General features: G+C 42.2%; 3 protein-coding genes and 1 long non-coding RNA gene across 8 annotated transcripts in view; 2 read left to right on the forward strand and 2 right to left on the reverse strand.

The window, feature by feature from the left end:
- The window catches only part of igf2bp2a (insulin-like growth factor 2 mRNA binding protein 2a), a 50283-nt gene extending 45733 nt beyond the window's left edge, over nucleotides 1-4550 (forward strand). For 3 of the 4 annotated variants that reach the window (XM_019882508.1, XM_019882507.1, XM_019882511.1), the window contains 6 exons: nucleotides 866-934; nucleotides 2939-3055; nucleotides 3147-3221; nucleotides 3402-3533; nucleotides 3645-3758; nucleotides 4315-4550. In XM_019882508.1, the coding sequence (XP_019738067.1) occupies nucleotides 866-934; nucleotides 2939-3055; nucleotides 3147-3221; nucleotides 3402-3533; nucleotides 3645-3758; nucleotides 4315-4413 (606 nt within the window). In that variant the 3' untranslated portion in view covers nucleotides 4414-4550. The remainder of the gene's footprint in view (nucleotides 1-865; nucleotides 935-2938; nucleotides 3056-3146; nucleotides 3222-3401; nucleotides 3534-3644; nucleotides 3759-4314) is intronic. The other variant, XM_019882510.1, reaches the window with a different exon arrangement.
- A 2577-nt stretch (nucleotides 4551-7127) lies between these two features.
- On the reverse strand, nucleotides 7128-9405 carry LOC109523312 (uncharacterized). Of its 2 annotated transcripts, none has more exons than XR_002169734.1 (2): nucleotides 9157-9405; nucleotides 7128-7650 (listed from the first exon to the last, which is right to left on the reverse strand). It is a non-coding gene; the product is annotated as an uncharacterized LOC109523312 (long non-coding RNA). The 2 variants fall into 2 exon arrangements; XR_002169735.1 differs by having other exon boundaries at nucleotides 9249-9403.
- Nucleotides 9406-12398: 2993 nt separating this feature from the next.
- On the reverse strand, nucleotides 12399-15785 carry tmem41aa (transmembrane protein 41aa). Its single transcript, XM_019882355.1, has 5 exons — nucleotides 15139-15785; nucleotides 13941-14091; nucleotides 13720-13881; nucleotides 13250-13388; nucleotides 12399-12939 (listed from the first exon to the last, which is right to left on the reverse strand). The coding sequence occupies exons 1-5, from the start codon at nucleotides 15321-15323 to the stop codon at nucleotides 12716-12718; spliced, it is 861 nt and encodes a 286-aa protein (XP_019737914.1). The 5' UTR covers nucleotides 15324-15785; the 3' UTR covers nucleotides 12399-12715.
- Nucleotides 15786-15990: 205 nt separating this feature from the next.
- On the forward strand, nucleotides 15991-24749 carry ehhadh (enoyl-CoA, hydratase/3-hydroxyacyl CoA dehydrogenase). The gene is made up of 8 exons (XM_019882354.1): nucleotides 15991-16276; nucleotides 16496-16599; nucleotides 17212-17381; nucleotides 17927-18038; nucleotides 18424-18528; nucleotides 21518-21859; nucleotides 22681-23998; nucleotides 24353-24749. Exons 1-7 carry the CDS (start codon nucleotides 16203-16205, stop codon nucleotides 23913-23915), a joined length of 2142 nt encoding a protein of 713 aa, XP_019737913.1. The 5' UTR covers nucleotides 15991-16202; the 3' UTR covers nucleotides 23916-23998; nucleotides 24353-24749.
- Nucleotides 24750-25445: the final 696 nt, after the last annotated feature.

The raw sequence follows: 25445 nt of genomic DNA on the forward strand, positions 1-25445 counted from the left end.
GGACGTGTGGCACAGAAGCAACAAAAAATATTCAAGAATTATACACACACACACACACACACACACACACACACACACACACTGACACACGTTAATGGTCACACAAGTGTAAGTATATGAACATTTTAGTTGCGCTGTCTCAAAGTTTGGGGGCAAAATGCCCCCATTTAGGGGCAGTCAGGAACGCTGCAATAAAATGTGTTAAAAAAAAAAATTGAGAATGCCAGGGCAATCCACTTGTCCACTCCACGTTTTTGTGGTTCAATAAAAAATACACTTGTGTGTGTATACAGTGTGTGGCCCTTCAAAATGTGAAAAAAAAATCCTAATAAGAACACCAGGGTTTCATGGCATCGACTTGGTATGTTTGCAACGGTCTCTCGCCAGGTGTGCAGGTGTGAGTCACTCATTGGGATTTGTTTGCAATTGTCCAGGTCACGTTTGGTCACATCGCTCTGTGTGAGACAGGCCTCAGCATATAGCTGCTGATTCTTAAAGAAATAGTTTGTTGGCCAGCCTTGTGCATCAGGTATCCCTGACAGCCTTTGCTTAACTGTGATAAAAGGATCGCATTGTGGTACACAGTTTGAATCCCCCACAAAACCACTACCACTACCACCACCTCAATACTCCCCAGAGATGAGTCAGTGTGCGTGTGAAACAAAGTCTCCACTCATTGCCGGCATCCCAAGCTGAGCAGCATGAGACCGAATGGGCCAGAATGAATCGGTGGGCTTCACAGAGCGTGATTCACTGCGACTTCATGCCTCGAAAAATTCCCCCCGGGTCGGCCTGCATGAGTGTGTCTGGGAATGTGTGCGTACGAGCACCACCCTGATCCGCCTGCTTGTCACTTCACTTGCAGAGTCACTCTTCACATCTCAGTGGCCTGTACGGGGTTCCTCCAGCAAGTGCCATCCCCCACCAGCACTCAGTATGTCCTCCAAAAAGCTGCACCACACTGACGGTTGCCGTGGCGACACCTGGCCACAACACCGGGTAGTTTGCAGTGATGTCAAAGTGTACCGCATCAGGCTTAGATGTGGTCGTAATACCGTTTCCTATAGTCGCCAAATGCATTTCATTTATTAAGTGTAAAGGGAGGCCAAATTCCTTTTTATTTTTATACTATCATTAAATACTTTATCTATTTTTCCCATAAAGATTGAACTTCGACCGTAAATTTCAATAAAATATGCATTTTAATTCATTTCCATTAAAAACTTCGGCTTTACAGATAACGTGCCATCTCTGTCGTGGGTGGGGTTTTTTTGGGGGGCGGGGGGGTTCAGGTCTGCTGTAACTCCTGGTGAATCGGTCATAGTAAAGGTAACAGTGGTCTCCCATAATTCTATTTCTGAGTACAGTAGATTAGACGGTGGTTATTGGGAGTGCGGTTTTTATAAGAGCGGAGGGCAATGCTGAAGAAATACGGTCTTATTTTGGTTACCTTATTTTGCTAAATGAAATGCGGAAACTATTGTGAGCAAATCTCAGTATGATGTGGAGTTCTACACCACTGGAAACCACAACAATGATCATATTGTTGAAAATTAGCACTCCTGGATTAAATATAATCTTGACAAACAAGTTTTATTGCATTGATGTGAGTGGGAGGAGCAGGCGTACCTAATGTTGTGGCCCACGAGTGGAATTATTAAGAGTCGAAATGAACACAAGAGAGTAGGTCTTCTTTTGCTGCGTGGCAAAGTGTCACTTTGCGAGTGCTTTTGGAAGGAAAAAAAAGCTCCTCAACTCCTTGATTTGGATTCAAGAGAAAAATAGCATTGAGAGAGCAAAATCCAAAATAATCCCTCCTCAGCCTGGCAGCATCACCAACCGCCACCAGAACACCACAAATATGTCTCGATTGAGAGTTCCAGCCCAGAATTGAGCTAGGGCTCATTAAATCCACTCAATAAACCGCAAGTACACAAATCCACGAGGCCAGACGGCAAACAGCTCAACTCTTAGCCGAGTCTTGTTTGCTGGGCGCCGGGTCAAAACATACAGGAGCGTTCCTACCTCTGCTTCATGTGAAGCTTATTTTGGTACACGGCGGAGTGGGTGAACATTTGTGATTGGATTTTGAAAACAACACATGGGTCAGGTTGAGTTGTCGTCCAAGTGTGTGCGTGTGTGTGTGTGTGTGTGTGTGTGTGTGTGTGTGTGTGTGTGTGTGTGTGTGTGTGTGTGTGTGTGTGTGTGGTTTGGGGGAGGAGAGGGGTGTTGAAATGTTAATGTAAAATAGCTTCATCATAAAATGCAAATGGATTTATTGTATTTGTAATTATAGTTCGCCAATTCAATAAAATAAATGTCAGATGTGTTAATAAAATAAGTAATAATTATGTTGCAGTTGTGCCTTGAGATGAGGGTGACTTGACTCGCTAGTTTGTCGAGGTACGATCCGATGCCTTTTTTTTCAAATTAAATACAAATACTGAGCATTCATTATTAAATAAAGAATAAATCATATCAATTATATTGTTGCAGTATGCAAATATAATATTCATTACATTTCATGATGTTTACATTCTAAACTTTCTTTGTTGATTGGCTAGAAGAAATCACACGTTTCTACAGCCTTGACATTTATATTAGAAGTGAAGCTCAAAAGTTTAAGATTGTCTGTACACGATTCCTACTACAGAGAGCTAATGATTACATGATTTTTGTCTTCTCGTGGAAATTTTGACAGGAGCCTTTTGTACTTTTTGGCTGTCTTGCCACCAGACTCGGTTCATGTGGTGTTGAGTTCACGCTCAGTCATCCTTTCTTGTCTGCTTCCCAGAGATGTTAAAAAAATCTCTCTCTCTCTCTATGTGTGTGTGTACAAATAAAGTTAGTTAGTCTTGAGCCCATGTTTTTCCAATTGTTGTGTGTGGTTGTGTGTGTGTGTCTTTGTGTGTAAAGGTTTCTTTGTTTCCATTGACAGGCTCCAGAACAGGAGGTTGTCTACCTCTTTATTCCAACTCAGGCAGTGGGAGCTCTCATCGGCAAGAAGGGTCAGCACATCAAGCAGCTCGCCCACTTTGCTGGAGCTTCCATCAAGGTGCGCTCAAAAAAGAACTCTCACATTTCACTTTGGAAAAAACTTTGACTGAAACGTGCGGTCCAATTCCTCCTCTCTGATTTGTTTACAGATCGCTCCGGCTGACAGCCCTGATGTCACAGAGAGAATGGTGATAATTACTGGGACGCCAGAGGCTCAATTTAAGGTAAAAAAAAAAAGAAAAAAAAAACCATGGTGTTATTATTGAATAAGAGAATTGGGCCTGACTCACAAATATTTTCATAGTTCCTTCCGACAGCAAAAGACGTGTGACTTCTCTACCATTGCTTATACGTGAACATGGCTGCAGTCTCTGTGATCTTGACAAATGTCCTCTAATGTCCAGGCCCAAGGTCGGATATTTGGCAAGCTGAAAGAAGAGAACTTCTTCTCTGGCAAGGAGGAAGTAAAATTGGAGACGCACATTAAGGTTCCTTCTACTGCAGCCGGAAGGGTCATCGGGAAAGGTGGCAAAACGGTGAGTTGACTGTCGCGTTGGCCTCCGTCCGTCCATTTTCTACCCGACTTTGGAGCGAGAATCGGCCTTTTGCAAAATGATCTGCTGACCGTGGTGTGGTGTGGATTTCAGGTGAATGAGCTTCAGAACCTTACAAGTGCTGAGGTCATCGTACCGCGGGACCAAACTCCAGACGAGAACGACGAAGTGTTTGTGAAGATCAGCGGGCATTTCTTCGCCAGTCAGGTACGCCAACACACCATCAACTCTTTTTTCACTGCTCAGTAAACGTTTAGGTTTGACCCAAATTGAGTTGTCGTCACTTTTCACATATACTTCTTTACTGTATATTTGATTTGCTTGTTGGCAAGATTATTTCGTTAAAGCAATTAGTTTTTCCAGAGGACATATTATGGAAAACTGACGTTGAAATTATCCAAATAGTTGGATCTCAGAATTGAGTGCCCACCCATCAAGTGTGACATTACACATATGAGTCCTTTTTTCTTCCTGTAAAGTTAAAAGGTGGACAAATGTAGTTTGGGTGAGATGTAGGTAAAAACTAAGCAAAGCAGACAAAGTTTTTCGGAGCTCAGCGATCTGAAAATAAGCACTTTTAATATTCACACACTCTTCCCTTCATGGATGAATGACAACCGCCTCATCTCATTTGATCACATTACTTGTCATACAAGTAATACATGAAAAATACGTTTTAATAAGTCCGCATGGGTTTAAATTGTGTGCGAGGGATAAATCACTGGCCATAATGGCGTTGGCCTGACCTGACGCTTTTCAACAGACTGCACAGAGGAAGATCCGGGAGATCATTCAGCAGGTCAAACAGCAGGAACACAAACACCAGCGAGGTGCCGCCAGTTCACCGCAACACTCCAAGTGACCAGCGGGCGCCGGCCATTGAATGTAGCCCTCCCTAAAACGGACAGAGACCTCTAGTCAGACAACGGCCGCGGCCCGAGAGGGAACGCGCAGGGCAGACCAGCAGCGGCGGGATCAAAAAAAAAAAAAAAAAAAAAAGAAAAGAACCAAAGAACTTCATCGAGGAGGGGAAGCGAGCGAGAGCCAAAGGTGGTGAGCGGGCGTTCGTGTGCACTGCCAGCCCTGCGACAGCACACACAGCGGGATACTGATATTGCGAGAACAGCAAAACAACAACAACAACAAAAAGGTGGAGGAAGCGTCGTCTTCATGAGGTAAAACAGGAAATAGCACGTCACTCTGCACATTTGTTCTCTTTAGTTGGATTAACATACTTTAGGCCTAACATGGATAAAGCGACCGTATTAACGACACAATTAAAACAAGATGGAGATGGACTATCCTTAGCAGTATTAACACAGGGTAGATGACTTTATTGACATTTACAGCAGCAAACACACTGAGCAGTTCCCCTACTTTGGAAAAAAAAAAAATCAAAAAGTACAAGCCCCATTCGGATATATGGTGAATGTGTTTGTTTTTTTTTTTTTTTTTTTTGGTAAAACCTCTAGCCAGACAACGGCCGCGGCCCGAGAGGGAACGCGCAGGGCAGACCAGCAGCGGGGGGATCAAAAAAAAAAAAAAAAAAAAGAAAAGAACCAAAGAACTTCATCGAGGAGGGGAAGCGAGCGAGAGCCAAAGGTGGTGAGCGGGCGTTCGTGTGCACTGCCAGCCCTGCGACAGCACACACAGCGGGATACTGATATTGCGAGAACAGCAAAACAACAACAACAACAAAAAGGTGGAGGAAGCGTCGTCTTCATGAGGTAAAACAGGAAATAGCACGTCACTCTGCACATTTGTTCTCTTTAGTTGGATTAACATACTTTAGGCCTAACATGGATAAAGCGACCGTATTAACGACACAATTAAAACAAGATGGAGATGGACTATCCTTAGCAGTATTAACACAGGGTAGATGACTTTATTGACATTTACAGCAGCAAACACACTGAGCAGTTCCCCTACTTTGGAAAAAAAAAAAATCAAAAAGTACAAGCCCCATTCGGATATATGGTGAATGTGTTTGTTTTTTTTTTTTTTTTTTTTGGTAACAAGCCTCTGTAAGTGTGTGCCAATGCTTCTCATCAATCTTTTTTCCCTTTTTTTATCACTCTCTCATCAGTCATTTTAGGAGGATAAAGGTATTTGAACGTGTGGAATTCCCCCCTGGCCACATTTCAATGAAGTAGAATTTCTGTCATGACAGTAGTTCAATTCAAAAAGTGAAGCTTGGATATCATAAATTCAATGAACTTTTGAGATGGCCAATTTCTACTTACCGGTAATTTTTTTTTGGTTTCCTTTTTAATACAATACATCTTTACAGCATATTGCGCTTTCACAACAGCTGCAAAGTTTAGTTTGTTGAGCTCGAGATAGCTGCAAGCTATAACCATCAAATTATTTTTTTTAATCCGTTTTACAACACACAAGTTTCACTTTTTGAATTGAACGACTAAAATCAATGAAGCTTTCACCGATTTTCTAATTTATTGAGATGCACCTGCAATGTGCGAGGGCTAAATAATGACTACTTTTGTGGTCCTATTGATAGATACTGTAACCACTTTTAAAGAGCAGAACAAACAAATGGACTAAATACTGTTAGTCCCACTTCTCCTTTTAATGTGACGTCACTTTCGCTTTCGGTGTTCGCTAACGGAATAAGACGTAAATAGCGGGATGGACATTGGATTACATTTCCTTGATTGGCTATGAAGAGGGGGGAAAAAAAGAATGTTCTGAAACCCATTCCCATGCCAGCGTTGTGAAAATATATTTGGTTAAAGTCTCCGGTGACTGGAATATATCAGACCGGGTCGTGACAATGAGGCGCTCTAAAGTGGCCACAGTCTGGTCCGCACGCCACAAGTCAGATGACAGTTGTTGAAAGACATGGCTTGCTTTCCACTGTTTGAAATGTGGAAGTTTTCGGTCATATTCCATTGGTGAATACAGGTAGCGGAAAGTGAAGCTTGTGTGACGTCACGGTGAAAAGTGTTTATGTCTTTGAATGTGCGCACACTCGGCCTTAAAGGGGTGTCATGTGAGGATGGCTGTGTGGTTTTTGCATGGTGGCAAATGTGAAGGCAGGGGTGGCACTTGTGTGCCGCCCCTCAATGGCACAACGTGAGCGGGCTGGCGTTAACGCACTCTCAGGGTCCGGGGAGCTTGGTGCAGAAAAAAAAAGAGAAGAAAAAAAAAGGGGGCGTGACAACTGTGAATGTATCAAACGCAGCCTTTTTTTAAAAAAACTTTGATTCTAAACAAAGATAACAAAAAGCAGCCCTCGCCTTGTTCAGCAGGCCAAACACCGTGACCTTGAGTTTTATTTCCTGTGCTGGCCGTGCGGGTCACTCTAAAGCCTTATTTTATCACTCTTCATCGCAAAGGTTATTGCCACACCTTCCTCTGTGTGCGCGAGCGTGTGTGTGTGTGTGTGTGTGTGTGTGTGTGTGTGTGTGCGCGCATGTGTAAATATATATATATATATAAAGAGAGTGTAAATATATATATATATATAAAAAGAGAGAGTAATATTTATGAATCTATTTTTTTCCTATTTTGTGATGAGAGCTATTGATATGAAACAAAAGAAAATGAAAAGTCCTCTTTGTTTTCTTTTTTCTTTATTTTTTTGCCCTCAGTGGGACACTGCCATATTGTTTTGAAGGGAATTGTTTATTTTCTTGAAAACAAATATAAAGAGAAAAAAAATGAAAAAAAATATGGGAGAACAGTCAACGTGAACCACCGCAGGATGTAAACAGTGCGCATGTCAGTATTGTGATCTACCTCAGGCTTCAGGGTACCTCAGTCCAATCTTTCATTTCCCCTCACACACACACACACACACGCACACACACACACACACACACACACACACACACACACACACACACACACCTTTTTTTCTCATTTTATATGCCTTGTTAACTGATCATTCTTGATCACCTTTCTTTTTTTTTAAATGAATTTACAAAACAAAACAAAACACAAAAAAAAAACAATGAAGAACAAGATGAGCCGTCTCCTGTGAAGTCTGTACTTTGTCATGTGACCGCTTTGCTGAGACGTGAGTTCCAAGAAGAAGAAAAGCAGGATGGAAGTGGGGGTCTGAATGGCGATGTCATCGCTAAAGACGGATGAAAGCAAATGCAGATCCGATGATAGAAACGAAACAACTGTACCTCCTAAAAATGAAACTAAATGTTGTGGAAATTTGTATTGGGTTGATAATATTATGCTTCTTGTACCATTGGAAAGCTTGTTGAATTCCCCTTTTAAATGATGCCGCGCATGTAAGGACGAACATTTTTGAGATGAATAGCATTGTGCTTGTCCCTATTTGGGTCATAGTTGACTTTGGGAAAGAGGCGGGATACTCCCCGGACTGGTCACCAAAATAGCTTTGATGACTAGATATGTATTTTTGTTTCTGGTATTGCAATAATATTACGCAAGTGTAAAAGTACTCCCCGCGCTACGTTTCATGTGCACCACGCTGGCTGACACTTTGTACGCTGGTTTATGCCTGCCTTTCAAATGTGCTATTTAAAGCAAAATCAGCAAGCGCAATTTGTGTGTTTTGATAAATCCCATTGCCTGTGCGGAATTGATCAATTTTGAAATAGTTGGAATTTCCTTAAATTCTTTAAATATTTTATATAAAATGCTATTTTATATAATATAGGAGAAAATATAGGGGCGGCCCGCTGGTCCAGTGGTTAGCGCGTCGACCTCATAGTGCAGAGGTACCGGGTTCAATCCCAGCTCCGGCCTCGCTGTGTGGAGTTTGCATGTTCTCCCCGGGCCTGCGTGGGTTTTCTCCGGGTACTCCGGTTTCCTCCCACATTTCAAAAACATGCATGGCAGGCTGATTGGACACTCTAAATTGTCCCTAGGTGTGAGTGTGAGCACAGATGGTTGTTCATCTCTGTGTGCCTGGCGATTGGTTGGCAACCGGTTCAGGGTGTCCTCCGCCTACTGCTCGGAGACAGCTGGGATAGGCTCCAGCACCCCCCACGACCCTAGTGAGGATAAAGCGGTTCGGAAAATGAATGAATGAATGCAGAAAATATACCGTTTTCCCATTTTGTTCACTTTCTGTACCAAACTGTGAATTTAAAACCAAGTCGTGAACTTTGACTTTTGGCACCGCCCAGGATTTCCACATTTATGTATGTTACAGTTAAACTGAGTTTGAAACCTTTGGTAGACAAACACGCAGTGTCACACACATTTCATTTCGCGTGCCAAGCACTCATTAGCTGTGCTGCTCCCTTCACACATTTAAAGGGAATTTAGAAGGCTTTCCAAGGGTAAGAGAAGCATTGTCACAAGCAGATACCAAACCCATTTTCCCAATTTTTTGTTTCATCTTTTTTGCCCCCTTAACGGTACCTTCGGGGTAAAAAAAAAAATCGCATGTGAAAAAGCAATTTAACAACACACCAACCGTCTAATTCTCTGTTGGTGATTTATTTTGTTGTTCCACCCCCAAGACAAAATGACACACAAAGCTGCAAAAATACACCGATTCTTGAATATGGTGTGCAAAAAAAAAAAAAGTAGAATGTAGACTTTTAGCTGGTGACACTAGTGGATGTGAGACAACAGAAGTTCTAGAAGAGCGACTCACGCAAACGGATATCCTGTTTCCTGTTGTGACCCAAGCACCACCGCCGTTCGCCTCACCTTTTTTTTTTCGTGCTGTGTACATTTGACAATTACCTCTGTGAATCAAAGGCTGACGTTTTTTGTTTAGTTCCTCCAGCGGTCGTGGGGCGGTCAGCGACCATCACGGAGTCCCATTGAACACACGTAGTAACAGTAAGCTCACGCAATGCCTGAGGCTGCTCCGAGCCAGCCTCGCTGCCTCCTTCTCCCGATCTTGGCTGGTAAACATAGCGCTCCCACCAGAGGGCGCTCTGCTAGTTGACCTCGTTTTTTTTTTCTTTTTGACTTCGCAGAGGACCGTCTGTCTATCTGCCATCTCTCTTTGGGGCTCTTTTTAGTGCGGCGTTCCCGCTCCAAGGTTGGACGCTCTTCCTTTTGCAAGGATTGTGCTGTTTTCTAAGGTTTTCGGGGGTGTTGCTAGACTTTTAATAATTCAGTACCGGAAAACCACACTTAACACACGTCACTGAGGATGTATTATTAGCGATGTTTAGCCATAACCACAATGGTGGTTGGATAGTTTTTTTTTTCCTTCTAGATTTATTTTGTCTTCTGTCGATCCGGTTTTCTCGTCACCGACACTGTTTTGATGATGATTCTTAGCTTCAAGTTTCATTTGGGTTAGACTGCTGCCAAGACTTGGCCGTACCATCGTGGGTTTCAATGACGTAAGTCGAAGTTCAAAGCAAAAACGGCAAACGGCACGATGTTGAGCGCAGACCTCCGCCAAGGCCAAAACAATACCTGTTGGGATTTCTCAAGACATGCATCGTACAAAATGAATTGTTTGCTTATGCAAAGAATCGGGTGGTTTCCTTTGACATAATGGAGCATTAGGCCCACCCTGAACCGAAAAAAATTACACGATGAGAATGCAGTTTGGGAATTTAGAGAATAAAGTAAAAATGTTACAAAACAACAGAGCAGTATAAAGGCTACACTAAAAAGAAAAGACTGAGTCAACAGAACAACGTCAGAAATTCCACGAATAAAGTTGAAATTAAAAAAAAAAGTTCTCGTTATGGCCACATTGAAAAGGTTGGAAAAGCAATTAAATTACAAGAATACAGTTTTTAAAACAAGTTTGGATTATGACAAATTGCCATTTTATGTGAATTTTTAAGACTATGAAATTCTAATTTTACGAGAAAAATGTGAAAAAGCTTTTTCAAAAAAATTAAGCACAATTAGGGGCACACTGAAAAGAAAAAGCATACCACGACTGTTAAAATAGTATTACAAGAATAAAGTTAAGTGAAAAAAAGTTGCAGTCATACAAGCACGGAAAAACTACAAGAAATGAGTCCACATTGTTCAATAAAGGCTACTAAAAATAAAAATACTACAAGCAAAAAACTAAATCGAGTGGTGCAACGGATTAATTGGTTTGAGCCATTGTTGAGTTTAAATCTTCAGCATTTCAGGCTCTCAACAGTAAACGCTGTCAGATTTCGGTAGTCTGTCGACCAATTATCTTTTGAGTTTCACCAAAATAAGACACTTGCTTTTACTTTGGAAAACAATGATCAACATTTCTGCCAACATTTTGACGCATTAGGGACCAAACCAGGAATTGAATCATAATCAGAATCAATTATGTTTGTGTGTTTTCTGTACTCTCAATTTGATGTCCTGTCCTGTTTTTAAATAAAGGGATGGAAATCCATTTTTAAAACAAATCAATATCATCAGTTCATCGAAAGACTAATCGATATATTAATCGATTACAAAAATAATTGTTACTCAAATCAAATGTAAGTCTAAATTGTATTTGGAATTTTTTGGGGGCTGTACAATTAAATGTCTTTTTGACATTGCAAATCTTTATCTGCAGCATGGCCTTAATGGTTCTTAAAATTGCTTTTAGTGTAATCCCCTTAACTGACAAAGACCGCATTAACTTCCTTGGTGGAGGTAATGAAGAAACAAAAGCAGATTGGCAAGAGGATCCAGGTGTTTAAGAATAGCACATTTGGACACGGTAGTGCAAAGGGCATTTGGATGAGTAACAAGTGCAGCAGTGTTTTGTTCAATAATGTTTGGATGCCAGACGCCTCATAGAGCACTAAACTTCTACTAGTGGTTTTACACATCTCGCCATTTGGGAGATTCCTCGTGCGTGTGCGTGTTGTGTGTACGTGTGTATGTGTGTGTTCGACAAGTGAAACCCCTCCAATGTCGCGCGGGCCGAAAGGTCTCAAACACGTCAAAAGGTCACGGATGATGTGCACCGGATTGACACGGGATCCGCGTTTTGACGCTTTTGTGGTGGATCCGTGCCTTCTGGGTCCTCGAGCGTACTGTTGTTTGACTTGTGAGTGAACTGTATTGCTGAGCAAATCTGGATCTGAGCAATAAACACCATTTGAAAGATGCTCCCTTCTCTTTGCTTTTTTTCCCAACAGTTGGTCAATGTTAAAATAAAGTGCCTTTGGTGTCCTTATCAGAGTCCACTCGTCATCATGAAAACGTAGCAGAATGATGAAACTCTGAGCTCTCATTAGAAGCGGCCAATCACTTGCACACATACCAGTAAAGTGAGTCTCTGAAAATGTGTTTCCTTCATGCTTCAACCACTTTTCAATGGATCTACCTTAAATTTTAGAGAATAACACTTTTTTTTCCAAAATAAAAAATCTAAATCAAGATGAAAAAAATTTACTTTTATTCCAATATTATATTTAAGGTCTAATGTGACATGTTTACAGAGGTGGGCGTTCCATCGGTCCTGACAGAAGGTCCGTCAATCTATCACTGATGAGAATAAATGCCAATGATGTCTTAATATTGTAGGAAAGTACAGTCCTCCTTTCATCGAAGTTTTATTATGAAGGGAAAAAAATGTGACTTTCTACTCATAAAATGAAATTTCCTGTTGTTGTGAAATGACATGAAAGCAGTGTCTACATCTCTGAACATGTCAATCAAAACTGAGCACTGTATTATTGCATTTGTAAAAGCAGAACGTCTCCTGTATAGCTCTCATACTGTATTTAAGTTGTGCGGGTGTACCTAATATTGTGGCCTATTAGTCTTGATCCCCGCTTCCCGAGCAATCTCTTGCAGCTTTCATCATGAACTGACGGAGTGAGGCTTGCATGAATAATTGATTGGCTTTCCGCTGCCTGGGGGAAGTATACATTCACTAAAAAATGAACAATAACATCCATCTATATATATATATATATATTTCTTTTGAAGTAGAGCGCTCGTCTTTATTCAGGTCGCGGGGTGATCTTGAGCTTATCCCACCTGACTTTGGCAAGTTGTGTGTTTGACTCGAGATTGTTCATTTCAACTTTTAAGTTGTATTCAAAATTTACAAATGCTATTTTGTACTTAGTTCTAAATAAGGTGCTTCCCTTTCAAGCCAGTGTTCTCAAAAGCAGGAGAGTTTCAATACCGCTGTGAGGTAGATGTTTGTAACAGCCGAAAGTTGTCCCTCCCTGTATATTTTCTTGTATAGACCAAGTTGACTGACAGTGGGTCCAGTAGTCCCAAAGAACTACCCATGTAGTGTTTCAGTGGACGTTCTTGTTGTCGGGGAGTCCATTGGGCTGGTGCGAGGCAGTCCCCCTGAGGCACCGCTGACCGTAACGGCGGATGAGGGCACCGGGCAGCAGCGCCGCGCACGCTGTGGCCAAAAGCTGGGCGAGGCGCTGCCAGGAGAACAAGTGGTCCAGAGATGAGACTTCTGCCAACATGACGCCCGTCTGCACACAGATGAAGTTGTAGGGCAGCAGACCTAAAAGACAAAACGACACGCTACGCTCAAACAAAGGTCTTTCTTGTTCAATATATACATAGCAAGAGTCTGTTCAATTTCTCCTTCAGGTATTGTTTCGGTCATTATTACAATAAATAAGGCAATAATTTATTTTTACAAATTTAAATTAATAGCGGCAGCACGGTGGGCGACTGGTTAGCACATCCGCCTCACAGTACAATCAAGCGAGTAGAGATGTGAAAAGTAGTTCGCTGACATGTAAACTATCATAAGCACTTCACGCTTTTACATGATGTGATCACAGTCATCTATCAGCTGCTGTGCTTACCGATGAAGACGGAGCAGAAGAAGAAAGTGACGGGGATGTTGACGACAGGGGCGCACATGTTGAGGAACCAGTTGGGCGTCATGGGGAAGAACCTCAAGAAGAGAAGGAAGAAGAACAAGCAGTCCTTGTTGTCCTCCACCTGGGAAGGAAAGACGCAGTAATGTCAGGCACAAACAGCCAAGTCAAGAAAACATGCTGCACAGTGGTGCTTTGAGATACAAGTTTTATTCATTCTCTGGCAGCACTTGTAAGTGAAAACATTCTAATTTTAAATCATCTTCACCCATAGAAATGAATTGAAATCACTTAATCTGTTCCAGCCTTGTAAAAAAAAATGCTTTTACAGTATTTGTGTTTAAATATCAGTTTCTTAAATGTGTAATTTTGTGTGTGTGTGTGTGTGTGTGTGTGTGTGTGTGTGTGTGTGTGTGTGTGTGTGTGTGTGTGTGTGTGTGTGTGTGTGTGTTTACCTTACTCTGGAGCATGGCCACCTTATCTGGGAAGAGTCTGACAATGTAGGATTTCCCAAAGGCCTGGGACAGGAGGTAGCAGGCGGTGGACCCCACCGTGGTGAGCACACAGGCTAGCAGCAAACCCCAGTACAGGCCAAATATGGCTCCCGCTAAGATGTTCTATGCAAAGCAAAAAGGCTTAAAATCGTTCTCCAGGGTCAGGTAAACAATTTTCTTACCAGGAAGGAGGATCCGGGGATGGCGAAAGACTGCTTGTAGAGGTAAGCGCTGCAGAAGAGCAGCAGTACGTAGGCCGTGTGCTCCGTCTTGTAGAATTGAAGAAGCTCGGACAGCTCTCGCAGATCCTCCAAGTCAGATGGAAATTTCAACCTATGCAAAAACCAAAAACCCGCCGGTGGGCAAAGTGTGTACTTGTGTCGGACAGGCCAGAGAAAAATGCACAATTCACTAAAGTGTTGTTTTGCTTTGGATTGGGACAACAATCATCTGTAAGGCAAGGCAGCTTTATTTATATAGTGCATTTCATACACAAGGTAACTCAATGTACTTGACATCGTTACAAAACACTGAAAGGCAAAACAGAAAATTTAAAGGCAAATGGTTTTCCGTCCACTTTAAAAACAAGTGACTTGGACAAAAGACAAAGTAGGGAAATAAAAGGTAGCTTTCTAAAATTACTAAAAGAGTGTACAGCGCAAAAACATACGAGTAATTTTTTGAAAAAATATATATAATTGTTATGGAATTATATTCTATATTATAGAAATTCTATAAAAAGACCTTAATCATCAGCATGAAAAAAAGCATAGTTTTAAACCTGGATTTGAAAACATTTCAAGTAAAGAATTGGGCTTGGGACGGCTCAGACAAATGACCTGTACAAACAAACAAACAAATGTTTATGAGATAAAATAAAAAGACTTCTGAAAAACAACAAAGCCATTCCACAGACTTCTCAATAATTCCTTTCATATTCATATGTTTATTATATACTTTATGTTAACTGTTTTGTAAAGCGCTTTGTTAGAGCTGCAGCTGTTGTGAAAGCGCTATATAAATCAGGATGTATTCTATTGTACTGTATTAAAACTAGATTTCGATGGTAGTCTTAAGAAAATTACTGGAATAGAGTTGTAATATTACAACAGTAAGGAATTAATATTAGGAGAAAAAGGCTTGGTATTACAACATGCTGCCACAATAAAGATAGAAACACAGTTCGAGAATTGTAACATGAGGGGGAATATAAGATGTATTATTATACAGACTGTTTATAATAGAAGTGTTCATTTCATAACCCTGCTGGCTTCAGCTCTATCTAATAACGAAAACGCACAAGTTCTGCAACACAAAATGAGTTAGCTTTAGCACCACTCACATGAGCATAACCTTCCAAATCAATAGAAATACTCCAACCTGCTTCTTGTGTCCTCGGTTCTCTCAGCGGACACTTCGGACCCTTCTGCTCCGGCGGCGGCATGTTGGGTCTCGGCTGAGGTCTGAGCGGGTCTCGGCGGTCCGGGGGGCAAGTACAGAGACAGTGAATATAGGTACACAGTTGCAGCGACGACCACGGACACAAGTCCGATGAGTGACCGCATAGTCGCCACTCACGTTCTTATATTTGTTTTGTTTTTTTGTTTTTTGACAGACAAAGCAGCTGGGTCACGTGACAGGCGCAGACACTGACAGTAGTCCGTACTTTGTGACGTCATTTCCCAACAACGCTCGTTTGTTTACGGTTGTCATTCGACCCTAAAGTTGAAATATAAATAACATTTGAAATGAAGAGCGTCTGGTCATTTGAGTGGGCGTTCAATAACGTTGCATTATTACTGCAACAAAAAAAAAATCAGTTGAAACTATAGCTGGGTCACGTGACACTCCCACGCGAACCATCCTTTTAAGAGCCTCACTTTCCCTCCAACAGTGTTCACCTGCGGTCGCTGTATTTGAGCGAGAAATTGTAACATTATTTTTAATAGTATCTGAGTGGAAACTTAAGTGAGTCAATTGAGAATATATCATACTGAAACAAGAAACAGCGGAAACACACGAGGGCCGCCCAAATCGTGACGTCACTCGTTGAATGATACAATACAATGCTGTACAATACATCACAATACATCTTCCGTATGATTTATATGATGTAATAATGAAGTCAGTTTTTTTTTACCAGGATGGAATATTTGGGTGTAAAATATACATTAACTTAGATGGTGGTAAAGTATTTATAAATAGTTAATAAATAAACACAATACCTACTCGTTTTTTTAGTTAGGCCAGTTAGGGGGCGCAAATGCTCTTGATCGCCCCGAGTTGTGCTCCATTTAAGTGAACGATGAAAACAGCTGAGGACGCTGTTACGGCAGCAGGGCGAAGTCAGTGTGCTAAAGTTGAAGTAGTTCTGTCAGCAAAAACATTGACGTTACAAAGTTCACTGCACGCAATAAAAAGAGCGCCATTGCTTGTGTGGGAAAATGGCTCAATATTCTCGCGTTTCGGGAAACGTTGGCTTGATTACGCTTCAAAATCCTCCTGTTAATGCATTGAGGTAAGTTGTGCAGAATTTTGATGTGCAGAATTTTATGAGTTTTTTTTTTCCTTCTTTTGAATCTGCACAATCTGATGAGGCCCCGTATGCGTTAATTCCATATCAGGAGATTGCATTCAATGGGTCCACTCAGACCTGAAATCTATGGGTTAACTAATACTCTCTCGCTGAGATCATTTGAAAATCAATTTACAATGAAGTGTGTCCTGTATTTTACAGCGCAGCAGTACGTCAGGGCATCGTGGACACCGTGAAGAGAGCACTCGGTGATCCTGAGGTGAAGTCTGTTGTGATATGTGGCCAGAATGGAGTGTTTTGTGGGGGTAAGTACAGCGTAAAACACTACTGTTTGCTGTAAATCACATGAAAGGGGACATTTTGTGTAAAATGACTAGTATACAAATGGTTGTTTTGGGTGGGCGTACCTGCCACCTATCAAGTTACCAATTACACAACCCAGTAAATATTTACCAAATTCATGAAATAAATCTGCCCTATGCATTTTTGTCCCACTGGGATATAACAGTAGTGCTAAAGTACAGTGTATAATTATGGCCCCACACTGTTTCTCCGCCTATGGCATAAGCTAGGCTGAGGAGATCTCCACGGCCAGGGGGTGGATGGTTTTTGAACTCAGGTCCTCACAGTGGCAGGCCACTTGGCGATGCCTCAGCTGCCCCTGCTAATTTTAATGAGAGAAGATTTTTGATCATTAGTGTATTTGGACTAAAGCATGTCACAAACATGCTCTAAAGACGTCTGGGAACTGTTTTACTGTTCAAATTGCGGGGAGTGGGGGGCATTAAAAATGAGTTAAGAGTCCTTGCCTCACATTAAACTACTTATACCATTTGACAAGCTTACTGTACATTGCAGAATATCCATACAATCTTTTCACAGACAATATTGCATACACAAAATGTCTTTATTAACAGGAGCAGACATCAGAGAGTTTGGGACCCACATGACTGGGCCTCCACTGGTGCCAATGATCCACGCCATAGAGATGGCGGATAAGCCAGTGGTGGCGGCCATAGAAGGGGTCGCTCTGGGCGGAGGCCTGGAGTTGGCACTTGGCTGTCACTATCGAATAGCTCACACCAAGGTAAGTTCAATATTCAGATCGAAGTAAATACATTTTTCAGGTCTCACAAAGTACTTCACTTGGTTAAAGTACAAAATCTCAAACATTACAGTTCATATTTTTTTTTAATTGAAATGGCTGTCTGAGACAGATTAATGGAACACCCTAAATTGTTCCTTGATGTGACTGTGAGCGTGAATGGTTGTCCGTCTTTGTGTGCCCTGTGATTGCCTGGCAACCACTTTGCCTACTGCCTACTGCCTGATGACGGCTAGGATAGGCTTCAGCATGCCCGAGATGTCTATTTGAGAGAAGCCAATTATTTGAACAAATACAAAGGTGGCACTATACAATTTAAACCGCATCAAGGGAAATCTAACTTTTTATTTTGTCCTAAGGCGGGGGTGCATCTATTAGAGGTTGCACGAAGCAATTGAGAACATACGGCACCATAACACACAATGCAGGCTTACAAGATATTGAAAAGATGGAGTAAAACTCTGATTGGTAGTAGAGAAGATGGCACACATTCACATTTGCTTATCCATACATCCATTTAATTTCAGGCTAAAGTGGGGCTTCCAGAGGTGACTCTGGGTCTGCTACCTGCTGCAGGTGGAACCCAACGTTTGCCAAGGCTCACCGGACTACCGGCAGCTATAGCTCTCATCACCACTGGTCACAACAACCATACCTTCCCTTGCTATTTTACACTTTGCAATGGACTCACTGTTTTTTGGGGGGAAGGAGGGTAATGTGAAAAATGCTTTCACAGCCACATCTTTGCATACAGTTTCAGTGTGCAAATACATGATATTTGGCATAGGATTATTAATATGCGAAATGGCTTTTGATTTGTACTTGTGACACTACTCAAACGCTTCATTGATGTAAATTTAGTGCACTGAAATGGCCAGCAGAGGGCAGCCTTTATCATCATGATTCATCATAGGAATTAAGAAAAAAATAACAGCACTATCTGGAACACTACTTCTTTTTCTCAGCCAGTGATTTTTTTTTTTTGAAGCACATAGACTCACTGACTGTCATGTTTGTCTCACAGGGCGTCAGATCACCACCGCCGAAGCGCTAAAACTCTCAATAGTGGATCAGGTTACAGATTACAGCGCCGTGGATACAGCTGTCAAGTTTGCCAAGAGTGTTGCAGGTCAGACAAAAAGCAAAGCACATACAGCTTGCCATCCACTCACATGATATCCCATTGCTGGTGGGGAAGGGCATTTTCTACAAAAGAAATTGCATTTGTGCAGAATTTTTTCATCTACAATTGTCAGGGAAGTGAAAGGGATGAGAATACTCAGCTGCGGCCATGAATGTTTCATGGCCGCGTGAGACGTGCTCTGATGTCTCCGCAGCCTTTGCTCTATTATTCAGAAGGGGCAAAAGGGACAAACATTATCAGAGTATTCATAGGCAGTCTTCATCTGTTTGTTTTAATTAGTTGAATATTGGCGTTCGTTTTTTTTAATCCGAATCATGAATGGGTAAGTGTTTGCTCTGTTCTCCAGACGCAAAACAATTGAGGGATTTACATCGTGTTGGGATACTAGGAATTACTTTTGGTGCACCTTCACCTTCAATGACAATACCATATTTACTCATCATGCATTGTCTAATTAAAAAAAAAAAAGCCTGACCTCAAACAGGTGTTGCTAAGTAAACGCACTGGTGGCAAGATAGTAGTGAGTCATTCATTGCGGTATATATATAAATATGTATTATTTTACAGGCTGTTTGTTACAATACGGCATGCTTTGACCAGTCACAACATACCACCTTCAATATATGAGCTCCAACGCACGAGCTGTTTCAAGGGTTCTGCCTTTACAAACACAATTACGGTATGCTCAGTTTGGACTGGCACTGTTGGAAAAAAATGTTCACACCAAAGGCTGCTCCTAATAATTTTTTTAACTCTCTTGAAAGTAGTTGAGGTAACCGAAAACAAATATGACGCATCTCTTAACGATGCAGCGCTGTTGCAAAAACTTCAACCATAATAAGAAACATAACAGAGTACAATCTTTGCAAAGGCAGATTTTATTTGTTAGTTTGTTTGTCTCATTGTGTGTTCCGGTATGTTGCGCAAATGGTCAAATGTGGCTGCTTATATTACTTGAATTAAAAATCAGTCAATATTTATTTGAAAATTAAATTTGACGAAATATTATAACCGCATTTGTATAAGTAAATGCCTCCTCTCAGGCACATATGTGGCCTTGTACTTGCAGCTGAGTAAATAGCTCCCTGCCACCATTCAAGCAAGCATGAGTTAACAAGTAATTATTGAATCCTAATTCTTTAATAAATCTCACTTAAATGTTATGTTTTTAAAAAGAACTCTGACAAAAATAGTCCTGTAATTTTAACTAACATCTAGAAATTGACTCTCTGAACCTGTAAAACGTTTTATGCCATGTTTTGACAAGATAGAAACATTGGTACGAGATGGACAGTCAAGCTAGGCTAGCCCAATTTATGCTAAGCTAGCTCACTTTGGAATGTTATCATTGGTAGTAAGTATTATTTATTTAAAGCTTTTAATGATTAAGAGCGGACTGAGACTGGTTTGCTTTCAGCATTTCCCATTTTCTGCATTCTGCCAGCCAACATGACTTCAGGCAGGGTTGTTGGATAAAAATGAGGACGCGAGCGAGTCAGGCAGAAACGTACAGAGAAACACAACATGGATGAGAGTTAGTCAAACTGAAATCTTTGTTTATTCAAACGGATGCTCCCATCTTGTTTTAATTGGCGGGGTTACGAACGGTTGACATGGAATCAACATCATAAAGCCAACGTCGACTGAGTGAGCACGTGAGCCAACCAGTGGAGAGCATCCATGTGTCACAAGTACAAGAGTGTGCAGTTGAATGGTTGCACGTGTCCCTGACACAGCCCACACATGCGTATACTGACGGGATTAAGTATTTTCACGCAGCGGTTGTGACATCTGCCCGTCACATCTGTTGGGACCACCCTCTCACCGCACAACAAATCCATCGAAATAGTGCAGCCATTTACAGATTAATGGCTGAATGAAGTAAAGTTCCCTTGTGGTCGGTCATCTTCCACTGCCACAGCACCTAAATGTCGACTTTTAACTGTTGGGCAGGATATAACATTAAAGCCTGAAATTACTGTCCACCCTTTCATTCATTCTTGATTCACTGTTCGTGATGTGATCTGCTGATTGGAGCAAATTGGAGACAGTGGATTGGTGAGCGACCGTTTAATCTTTGCCACGGTGACCCATTTTCTGGAGCTCAGGGTAATTCAGCGACGTTGTGAAGGATTCCAGCCGCTGTCTTGTGTAATCATGTCAGGAGAAACAGGAATGAGGAATTGAGTAGATTTTTTTTTTCCTCCATTTCCTCCCCCAAATTGAAATCAGCGCAGACACCAGACCTCTTTGATATTGAATCCTCCCGTAGCATCTCACCAAGAAATTTACTTCCAAATTAGAAGTGCGAGTACACACAGTGAGTCCACCATTGAAGAAGGCAGACAATGGGAAATGTGAGGTCAGTCTGACAGTAAAAAATCAAAAACAGTAAAAACCCGCAAATGTTAATTTCCCGATGAAGTAAAAAAAAAAAAAAAAAGTCAAGTAAATCTGACTCAACACTGAGAAGAGTGTTGTTAACCATACAGAATTTTAAAGATCTAAAATAAATCACCAAGTAGGTCATTGAGGCTTCAAATTTGTGACGGCCTTTGCCCCAAGGCTGTCCATCTCCTCCATTTATTCTTGAAATTATCAACCGCTAAATGCACTTTAATGCCCATTTTTTTTCTCCTCTTTTAATCATGTGTTGTCCTGTGTGCACTGCTATGTTGTTCTTTTTAATCTGAATCGACATTAGTACATTTTTATACGTCATTTAGGACGCTGTGCTGCCCTTTTAAAAAAAAAATCGCCACTAGGGGACAAGTAAAGTGAATTGAAAAATTAAAGAATATATCACTGTGAATGTAATAACTTTTTAAATATAAACCTGCATTTGGCCCACCCTATATATGGTAATGATAGTATGCCTAAAATAATAATCTAATGGTGGACGTTTGGGAATTTTGCACAGTAATGCAATTGTTTGTCAGAAAAAGCCCTTTGAGTCAGCTCTTTTCACCTTCAGAACGGTCTCTGGACGGCCGCCGTGTCAGCGAGCGCCCGTGCCCTTGTCCTCCCGATGTGGATGCCCTCTTTGAGGCAGCGATGCAGAAGGTCCGCCAGAGCGCCCGTGGAGCCATCGCGCCGGTGGCTTGTGTCCAAGCACTGCAGGCGGCCGCCACTATGCCCTACGCCCTGGGCATGCAGCGGGAAAAGGAGCTGATGGCCACGCTGTTCACCTCTGGCCAGGCTCGCGCTCTACAGTACAGTTTCTTTGCTCAGAGAGCTGTGGGCAGGTGGAGCCTGCCCAGTGGAGCACGCTGGGACGGCAGCAAGCCCAGGCCGATCCGTAAAACGGCGGTCATCGGTAAGACTTGAGTATTTGAATATTGACATGAAATAGCCATGTTAATTACAGATAAACTACGACTATTAACGCTGACTTTTTAGATTCTTTTGTATGTTTCCATTCCATGAAAAAATCATATTGAAGGAGTCCTTTTAAAGATCTTAGCAGCAGCTGCCTTGTTGAAACAAAAAAGAAAGCGGCACAGCTTGAGGCTTTAAACTTCTGAAGGTTTTTATTCGTAAAATGGCTCCTCACCAAACTGTTTTTCATGCCCCCGCAAAACAAAAATTCAAAAAAATGATTGGAGCAAATTGGAGACAGTCCTTAGCCTTTCTCCACTGGTTAGTTAGCTCGCACGCTGGAAGTGATGCAAACTCATTCATTGTAATCCATTCATAACCATGAAATGTCATAGCTTGATCATCTTGTGAACCAAGGCTAAAAGGACTAACTGTAAATACATGCTAACATGAACTTTCTCTGCTTACTTTGACTTAGCTCTGGATATTGCAGTCTAGCATATTGCTAATACCAAGCCTTTTCAGTCCAACTGGTGTAAGTCAAAGCGTCCTCCCTACAGGGAGTGCTGCTCGTTGAGCATTCTGGCTGTGTGAGTCTTTGCAGCTTGTGCATTAAATTTGCAGGCTTGGAAGCAACCGCACAGTCTTCTTCAAGGCAAAAAAAAAAAAAGCATTTTGGTGTTGTAAATATCACACATAAGGAGGTCCGGATGTGATGCACTAGATTGTAATATGAAGCTAGTTAAAAAAGACACATCCAACTTTGTTCAATAGAAGTCACTTTAATCATCTTGTATTTTACATTTTTGGTCTGCTTAGGTCTTGGGACAATGGGGAGAGGCATAACAGTTTCCCTTGCTCAGGCGGGGTTGTCTGTGATTGCTGTGGAGGCCCAGGAGAAGCCGTTGAAGGAGGCACAGCAGGCCATATCAGGCATGCTACAGCGAGGGGCCAAGAGACGAGGGGGGGCCCCTCCACTTGATCTGATCACCTATAGTGCAAACCTCCAAGCAGTAGCGGATGTTGACCTGGTCATCGAGGCTGTGTTTGAAGACGTGGCCCTGAAGAAGCAACTCTTCCAGCATCTGTCTGCCATTTGTAAACCAGAAGCGTTCTTGTGCACCAACACGTCCGCCTTAGACATCGACCTCCTGGCCTCGCAGAGCCGCCACCCAGAGCTGGTGGTCGGGATGCATTTCTTCGCCCCAGCACACGTCATGAAGCTGCTGGAGGTGGTGCATGGCTCGCGTTCCTCTCCCGAAGCTGTGGCCACCGCTATGAATCTGGGCAAACAAATGGGCAAAGTGGGCGTGGCTGTGGGTAACTGCCACGGATTTGTGGGGAACCGCATGCTGAAGCCATACCTGGAACAAGGCTTGTTCTTGTTAGAAGAGGGAGCCACACCAGAGATGGTAGACGGAGCGCTGGAGGAGTTTGGTTTTGCCATGGGGCTCTTCAGAATGTCTGACCTCTCCGGGATTGATGTAGGCTGGAGGGTTAGGAAGGGAGAAGGTCTGGTGCAGCCTGGCGCCTCAGTTCGAGTCCGACAAGGCCGCAGGTACAGCCCCCTCGGGGATCTCCTCTATGAGCAAGGGCGGTTTGGACAGAAAACAGGCCGAGGATGGTATCGTTATGACAACCGTCATGAAGCCAAGCCTGACCCATGGCTGAACAACTTTCTGGAGGATTATCGAGCCCGACATGGCCTGGCTGCACGCCGCATAGAATGCCAGGAGGTCCTGGAGCGCTGTCTGTACACCCTCATCAATGAGGGCTTCCGCATCCTTGAGGAAGGAATAGCAGCTGGACCCGAAGACATCGACGTCATCTATGTGCTCGGCTACGGCTGGCCCAAGCACCGCGGCGGTCCAATGTACTACGCCAGTATGGTGGGCCTGATCAAGGTCCTGGAGAGGCTGGAGCACTACCTGCGGGCCCACCCAGATGTGCCTTCCCTTCAGCCCTGCAGCCTTCTACGCAGGTTGGTGGCCAGCGGCAGCCCGCCAATCCACAAGTGGAGAAAAATCATCAAGAAAACTCAGAGCCACCTATAAATCTGCAATCTTTTTTAATCGCCTCCTGAAAAATACAAACTGCATAATGACAATACATGCAGGCTCCAAAGGATGAAAATACTTACCGTATTGGCCCGAATATAAGACGGTGTTTTTTGCATTGAAATAAGACTGAAAAAGTGGGGGTCGTCTTATATTCGGGGTCTAGACATTATACCCATTCACGACGCTAGATGGCGCCAGATATCATTGAAGCGAATGCTGAACATGACTCCCCAGTCCAAAGTGAACCCCTGTCACGAAGAATAAAAATAAAAATAGCGGTAGCACGAAGAAGAAAAATAAAAAATAGCAGTAAGAAAGAAGAGAGAAGAAAATAATAGAAGAGACAACAGAAAATGGAGAAACGTAGCAACAATCTGGAGAAAAGTGGGTCATCTTATAATCAGGGTCATCTTATATTCGGGCCAATACGGTAGTTTGATTTTCCAAATGATTTTGGAAGTTCCATCTCAACGGTGTCAGAAGAATGACTCAATGTGATGTGCCGCAAACAAAGCTTTGGTCAAAGCACTGTGCCGACACTATGATGAACAACTTCACTGAATCTCAAATGACTTTGCCAAAGAAAATCAATACGCTTGAACTTTTCTGCCTTTAGACTCCTTCTGCATGGAACAAAAGCATTCTCTGCTGTAAACAGCACACCTTTTGGTTGTTTTCCCAACCCGTAAATCTTTTTTTGGGTTATTGGCAAACTGTTTAGCTGCTTTTTCCACAGAATTCCCCATCGCGAATAGAGAAAACCGCATCGGAAAAGTCACCTTTACTGATGCCACGTCTGCTCCGTTTTATTACATGTCTACCGTTCAACTAGTCCAGTTTGCCTTCATCCACTATGAATAAATCTAAATGTTCCACTGATAAAAAACAAAATAGCCTGTAACATGGCTACAGTTCAAGATTGGTTGCCCCACAAGTCAAATTTTATTTCTACATCCCATTTATTACTTGAGGTACATTTTTCTTGAATCCCCTTTTTTCCCCCCTAATCGTCAGGATTTAGAGCCTTTGCGTGTATTATATCATTGTAAATGGTGTTCCTTTGACTTTTATCTCATTGGGGATGGAGGCGGGCATCTAAATCCGACGATTACACTGCAAAGATTACAATGTGACTTGTGCAGTTGGCGCACCCTAAGCTCTATCTGACTGGCGCAGCGGTAGCTGCCGATTGTGCGCCGTGTAGGAGATGAAAGAGAGCAACACAAAGAGGCCAAGTTCAGGCGCAGCTCATGTGAGTCTTGACTTGATTAAAAATGTCAAACTCACATTGAGTGAAGAAAAAAAAAATGTTGTGCAACTCTGGCCTGTAATAACCTCCAGGGTACAATTTGCAGTTTAATCTTGAATTGCGTGAGCCACTCAACATCCGTAACCATTTCCCAGATTCCCTGCACTGAGACAACCAACTGCAATTTTTTTTTCATGATAAATCACTTGAATGTACAGCTGATGCCATATTCCAGTTTTAACACCTGCTCCGTCGAATAAGAATAAAATACAATA

The sequence above is a fragment of the Hippocampus comes genome, unplaced genomic scaffold (assembly GCF_001891065.2).
Source record: "Hippocampus comes isolate QL1 unplaced genomic scaffold, H_comes_QL1_v1.1 scaffold111, whole genome shotgun sequence".
Lineage (NCBI taxonomy): Eukaryota > Metazoa > Chordata > Actinopteri > Syngnathiformes > Syngnathidae > Hippocampus > Hippocampus comes.

Excerpts from the sequence above, each read along its gene's own strand:
- tmem41aa (XM_019882355.1), bottom strand. The coding sequence starts at position 15,323 with ATGCGGTCACTCATCGGACTTGTGTCCGTGGTCGTCGCTGCAACTGTG. Across the intron at positions 13,882-13,940 it reads TCCCCGGATCCTCCTTCCTG|AACATCTTAGCGGGAGCCAT; the intron begins GTAAGAAAATTG and ends TGCTTTGCATAG. Across the intron at positions 12,940-13,249 it reads CTTCTGCTCCGTCTTCATCG|GTCTGCTGCCCTACAACTTC; the intron begins GTAAGCACAGCA and ends TTTGTCTTTTAG.
- ehhadh (XM_019882354.1), top strand. The coding sequence starts at position 16,203 with ATGGCTCAATATTCTCGCGTTTCGGGAAACGTTGGCTTGATTACGCTT. Across the intron at positions 17,382-17,926 it reads ATCGAATAGCTCACACCAAG|GCTAAAGTGGGGCTTCCAGA; the intron begins GTAAGTTCAATA and ends ATTTAATTTCAG. Across the intron at positions 18,529-21,517 it reads GTTTGCCAAGAGTGTTGCAG|AACGGTCTCTGGACGGCCGC; the intron begins GTCAGACAAAAA and ends TTTCACCTTCAG.